Below are 6,729 nucleotides of genomic sequence, written 5' to 3' on the forward strand. Positions count from 1 at the left end.
ATTTTGGTAGGCTATCAGGGCTTTGTCCGGGGACTGTCAAATACACCTATAGACAAAGGCTATCCGATTAATAAATGCACGACACTAAACTTTTGGTATATACAGTATGTATAACGTGTTAGGCCTAGCCTAAGCTTACTTTAGTGCACAGCAAACATTGCCTTTGCCCTTTAGGTCCCTTTATATCTGTAGCCTAATTGTTATTGTTGTTATTATTTTACTATGTCAAATGATTTGCCTGTTTGTGTGCTGCGCGCACCATTGCATTCCTGTACCCTCATTTATTTAATGTATTTCGTTCGATAAAAACGAATAATGTAGGCCACAACTAGGCTACACACATAGGATATAGATATAGATAAAATGTAGTGTTAAACTAAATAATAAAAAAACAGCGGTAAAACCGCAGACCGCGGTTGAAATCTATCAACTTGAACCGCTCAGGATAATTCCTAACCGTGACAGCCCTATGGTTGACAAGTAGTCATATTGAACAATACACTTTTTGGCCTTTGGTTTTGTGGCAGGCATTTTTGATATTTTTACTTATTGTTTATTTAGTATAGGTTACTCTTTAGTTTACAAATTCTCATTCTTAACTTGAATCAATTACCTTTCTACCATATTATTCCCTATGAGCCAGGTTATGACATAAGAGGCTGACAGAAAGCTCACTGGCCTATCAGGATCAAAAAACATTTATTTTGCCAAGGAGCCTACTTCACAATATACTACGAATTATAGTGGATGCAGGGACAATGTAAATAAATATAACACCAGTGAGTTAGCTACTATCACAGCACTTGGCGTGGCTGGAGAACATAAGCTAAGCCAAATGACGGTGGCAATAATAATATAACATAATTTATCTTGTCAGCAACGCACAATAGTATGAATAATAACATATATTAACCAGGTTATCTGATAGTAGCCTGCTATTATTTAGGCTCAATAATCTAACGTTAAGTTGTCATATCACTGATCTCACTCGACAGAGGCTGGCTAGCCATATCAGAGCTAACAAGACACTAGCAGCTTAAGTAACGTTATGATGGTGACGGCGACGTTCCTCAATACCACTCGTGGACAATAGCGACGTTAGCTACGTTCGCAATACCACTCGTGGACAAGTAGCGACGTTAGCTACGTTCGCAATACCACGCGTGGGCAAGTAGCGACGTTCGTCAGGTTTGTCTTCTCAGTTAGCAAATCCACACGGGCCATAATTACGTGAGCTAACGTGAGCCACGCGAATGCCGCGACCAATGAACACATTGCTGACTTACTTCAGGCCGCCGCCGTCGCTAGGAGAAAACGTCCTGAGTCACGTCAGTCCTATCAAATACAATGGGAGTCGAATGGATTTCACTCACGTACGTTTGTCAGCTCCGTATGCAGCTCAGTTCGCTCCGTGCGGTAAGAAATGGCACATTTCACCCCCATATGTGTGTGTGTGTGTGTGCGCGTGCGTGTGAAGGCTCCAACGTAGTGAGCGGATGATGCAGCATCCGAGCAACTGAGCATTCATATCCTCTCCTCCGCTCGTCTTCTCACCTCTCTCCTCTTTTCTCCTCCCATCTTCCCTCCCCTCCTCCTCTCTCCTCTTTTCTCCTCCCACCTTCCCTCCCCTCCTCCTCGCTTCTCTTTTCTTCACTCCCCTCGTCTCCTCTGCTCAGTTTCCCCTGAAACCCTGTCCGTCCTTCCTCATGCTTCCTCTTCGCCTCGCCCCCCCCCCCCCCTTCCCTGACGACCTCTCTCATTGCGTCTCTGTCTCTCTTTCATTTCCCTTCTGCCCCTTTTGACTAATCTTCATTCCCCTCCCTGTGTCTTCAGAGATATGTGTTCTGTAGTTGGCCAGGCAGAGAGAGAGAGAGAGAATGTGTGTGCGTGTGTGTGTGTGCGCGTGCGCGAGAGAGAGAGTGTGTGTGTTGGGAGATACAACTGCTGCATCCAAGCCAAACTGCTGCTGTGCAAAGAGCCATTACCATGGTAACTAAACTGTGTTGTTTATCCAGAGCAGTGTACCAGAGTACAGTATAGTGTAGTAGAGTAGAGTGCACTGAAGTCCAATAGAGACTGAGTAGATAGTAGAGACAGATTAGAGTACTATATAGTAGAGAGTAGATTACAGTAGAGTAGAGTATAATTGAGACAGTAGAGACAGGGTGGAGTAGAGACAGTAGATTACAGTTAAGTGCAGTAGAGAGTATGGTATAGAAAAGACAGTAGAGTACACTAGAGAGAGTTGTGACAGAGCTGACTATAGACTAGACAGAGTAGAGAGTGTAGAAACACAGTAGAGACTTAGTAGAATAGTTGTATAGACAGAGAGGGTAGAGGCAGAGGAGACAGAAGAGTGTAGAGGCAGAGTACAGTAGACAGGGTGGAGACATTAGAATACAGTAGAAACTTCAGAGACAGTAGAGTACAGTAGAGATAAGGTATCAGTCATTTATCTAGCAGGTTAATTGATGTTTGTCTATACATATCTGGCCAGATGTTAGTGACCTTCTTTGATAAAAGCTGCTGTGTCATTGTCATGGTGATATTAAAGGTTTGTGTCACTGCACTGCACAAACAACGGAAGGAGGACAGGGATTTCCCAGGGTGCAAAGCAGCAACAGCTGTCTCCAGCAGGAAGTCACAGCTTGGTGAGAGGAGCCTGGGGACGGGCGCAGCAAACCACCGTCAGCTGTGTGTGTGTTTTGCAGAATATTTTTGAAATGCTGTTTCAATGTTACCTTTTGAGGTGGCGTCCGATAGATCCATGCAGGTTACGCCCTGGCCCTAAACCTGTGGTCTCCCGGACTGGCAGAGCACCCGTCTGACTGTGTGGACTGACTGTTCTTCCTCTTTCCGTATGCTAACTCCCACTTATACAACGATTAGTTCTGGTTCTTGATTCTGATTGGCTGGAAGCCGTGTTAAAATACTTTGTAACACACACCTGTCAGTATTAATGCACCTCCCATTTGATCCAATGCATCGTAGGCCTATCATTGGCCGTGTCCGAAATGCCTGCTACCTGCTATATATCAGGCGAGAAGTAGCATGCTACTTAGTACCTACTACTCCACGAAAACGATATAGTATGCGAGAAAATTTAGCATGCTACTCGAGTCAGGTGACGGGAATGCGTGGGTTACGTCGTTACGTACATGACCGCTCCACTGGCTGGCTAACTTAGCCGGTAACGTTGCGTTTCTTGCACAGAGTTCCATTTATTTATTTAATTAATATTCTTTGTAGAAGTGTCATGGCCATGTGTCATGGCGAGGCATCTTGAGACTAATGGTGCGTTCCAGGCAACCCGTAACTCGTGTTTTTCCTACCTCCTACATGTGAAAATGCTCTGGAATGGCAGTCAAAGCCGTAACTTCCCACCCGGCAACTGGTAGTACATCGAGCTGTACGAGTTCACGGGTGGGAAGTTACGGGTTTGAGGTCGGAAAAACACAAGTTACGGGTTGCCTGGAACGCGGCATAATGGCGCGTTCCAGGCAACCCGTAACTCGTGTTTTTCCTACCTCCTACACGTGAAAATGCTCTGGAATGGCAGTCAAACCCGTAACTTCCCACCCCTGAACTCGTACAGATCGATGTACTCCCAGTTGCGCTCTCTGACGTCACACAGCCCTCTAAGCAAGATGGCAGCCCCCATGGGTATGGCGACAAAGATAACTTTAGAGCAACGTAAAGTAAATTTGTACGTTGTAATCAAAATAATACAAACGATTATGCACTACAACCTGCTATGTGTATGTGATGATGCCCAAATATGTTGGCAAGAGATAGCTAGTGCTAGCTAGCTAACATTAAGGTAAACCTGAACGTGACCATGCAAACGGCGAAAAGTCGATGATGTCAATAAATAAAATGTAACGTACAATTTCTTAGCATAGCGAAATTAGGCATACAATGTTTAGCTTGTCAGCTCTGATGTGCCAAATGTTCCAATGTGCCAAATCTCAAGCTTTTACCATATCGGCTTGTTTACATTTATCCAGAATGCCACGCATTCAGACAGTTTGCCTGGAACGCTATGAAGTCGTGAGTCGTGACTTGAAGTCGTAACTTACGAGCTCAAAATCCTATCTGGAACGCGGCATAAGCTCCTGTGCGCCATGGACCAGGACCAGACTTGCATAGTACAACATCAAACCAACATCATAAAATAAACCTTTTAACAGCCACTGTCTCAATACTGAGTGAAATAATTGCAAGGTATAAGTTCTGATACAAGTGACAGCATAATTAGTAAATATGAAAATAATTAATTACTTTTTACGACTCTGTAACTGTCCCATGAACCTTCCAACCTTGTTCAAGCACCATGGCTTCTTGCAATGAAGACGTTTTGAAGAGCTGACGCCAGTAGTCTCCAAGCACCAATCACATTCCATCCGAACCCATTTTTTTATCATTCGATCTGGAGCGGGCAACGTTTGATGAGCTGCCCAAGCTGACTCTAATAGGTTTAAATCGATAACAATCAGCGACACGCATGGGGGGGGGGGCAAGTCCAGGGATGCCGCAAAATTTGGCCGTGTGAAATTCCATTGCGGCGTCTGCGCGTGTGACGAGGCTCGATCCCGTCCGATGCGTGAGAGTTGGCAAACCTGCTGCCATATAGCAGGTAGCAGGCATTTCAGACACGGCCATTGTGTTTTTTCAAAACAACTGAACATTCCATCCAATGCATCTGTTGCTTGGCAACCCTTTTGTTAGGGGAACTATTTTGCTCGGCGGAATTGAGGGAATTATTCTTCGTTTCGAATAAATGTTAATATTTTAGATTGCTGTGTGTTTATTTTACACTAATAGCTGTAGTAACCATTGTATAAAAGCAATAAACCACGAGAGGCTGTGTGTTATAGTGATTTTATAACAGCTTCGCTTCACGTCGTGCCTAACAACGCCCCCTAGCTGTTATAAAATCACTATAACACACGGCCTCTCGTGGTTTATTGCTTAAATGTCTACTGCTTATTATTCAATCAAATCATTTATTAAAGATTATAATAACAAAAGAGAGAACCTTTATTTTACACTAAGCTGTTCCCCTACCCCTACAAATAAACCACCTGCAACCCTAAGATTTTTCGTTGAATGTAAAAAGTTTGCAAACTATGTACAAATGTAACTTTGAGAGAAAGGGAGAGAGAGAGAGAGAGTGGTGGCAATCACCATGTAAGAGTTGAATCAAGGTTCTCGAAATAGCAGATTCGACAGTGTTTCCATGATACCTGATCATGTTGTCAGCACACCTGGGTTACTATTCGCAAACACTTTCAAATACCACAGCTTAAAGCGATAATGAACTGATACCGGCGTTTTAACATGATCTATTGCAGCGATTGTTAATATTTCTCTTCCTCCCCCTCTCCCTCTCCCTCCAGAGCGGGGGGGCATTGGGGGGGAAAACCTCCAGGCGGCCCTGCACCAGTCTGTGTTCCTGTCGGCCATGTCTGCCCAGCCTGGCCGGGACCTGCCCCTCTGCTGGGAGCAGCACTGCAAGCTGCTGCCAGGGGTGGCGGGGGTGCAGGCCAGCAGGGTGGCGCACTGGACCATGGAGGAGGTGAGGAGACACACACACACATGCATTCACATTCGCACACACACGCACACAAACACAGGCATTCACTGACGCAAGGGCAGGCACACACACACACGCACACACACAGACATCGTCTCACACAGACACAAACAGCATTGCCAATCACTGCTTCCCAGGCTGGGCAAGCTTGTGTCTGTGTGTGTGCAGGCCAGCTGTGTAAACAGGCCTGGTTCAGGTGTCTGTGTGTGCCAACATGATGGACTCTAGGCGACACCACCCACTTGACATAATTACATCTCTGTCAGTATTGTATGAGTTGACATGCATTCCCAAACTAGCAATATCCATTGTCACACTGATTTACCACCATGACTGTCAGTTCCTTCTGTCTGTCTGTCTGTCTGTCTGTCTGTCTGTCTGTCTGTCTGTCTGTCTGTCTGTCTGTCTGTCTGTCTGTCAGTTTCTTCTCTCTGTCTGTGTCTGTCTGTCTGTCTGTCTGTCTGTCTGTCTGTTCCTTCTGTCTGTCTGTCTGTCTGTCAGTTCCTTCTGTCTGTCTGTCTGCCTGTCAGTCTGTGTGTCCAGCTGAGAGGAGAGAGCAGACAGACTGAGATTGTTTCATCGGTCTGTTGAAATGTCAAGAGTGTCTCTAAGGACCGCTCATTTACACAATGACCACGGCTGCTGAGCGTCCCGACCGTTATCAGGACCGCCACCGGGACCGGCACCGGGACCGCCAGCGTCACATGCGGTATAATCCTCATGCGGTTGCTAAGCACTCGCCGACATTGATTGATGGATCGAGCAGGGGGGAGGAGGGGGGGGGTATTGAGAATGAATATTCTGAATACCAAAGATGGAATTCAGAATATGGAGAGAGGGTTCCTCAGAGACCTGCAGAGGTGAAGGGGAGAGGGCGACGGAGAGAGAGGGAAAGGTGAAGAGAGAGAGAGGGGAGGAGAAGAAAGAAAGGGAGAGAGAGAAGAGTGGGAGGAAAAGAGAGCAGGACGTGCCGATTGGAGGAGCTCTCCATCAGAGCAGCTCCTGGGAGACCAATTACGGCGAATCACACGCCCCTCTGACGGGATGCTGTCAACGCGGGCGGGGGGGGGGGGGGGGTTGGAGGAGCGCGCGTACGAGCTCCGCGTTCCGGTCGAGAGACGCGCCACGACACA

The 6,729-nt window shown here is 46.3% G+C and overlaps 1 protein-coding gene across 1 annotated transcript in view; it reads left to right on the top strand.

The window, feature by feature from the left end:
- l3mbtl4 (L3MBTL histone methyl-lysine binding protein 4) overlaps positions 1-6,729 on the top strand; it is a 62,199-nt gene that overhangs the window by 52,749 nt on the left and 2,721 nt on the right. The window contains exon 18 of the mRNA XM_084455901.1: positions 5,400-5,578. Within this exon, the coding sequence (XP_084312027.1) occupies positions 5,400-5,578 (179 nt within the window). The remainder of the gene's footprint in view (positions 1-5,399; positions 5,579-6,729) is intronic.

The sequence above is a fragment of the Borostomias antarcticus genome (assembly GCF_949987555.1).
Source record: "Borostomias antarcticus genome assembly, chromosome: 2".
Lineage (NCBI taxonomy): Eukaryota > Metazoa > Chordata > Actinopteri > Stomiiformes > Stomiidae > Borostomias > Borostomias antarcticus.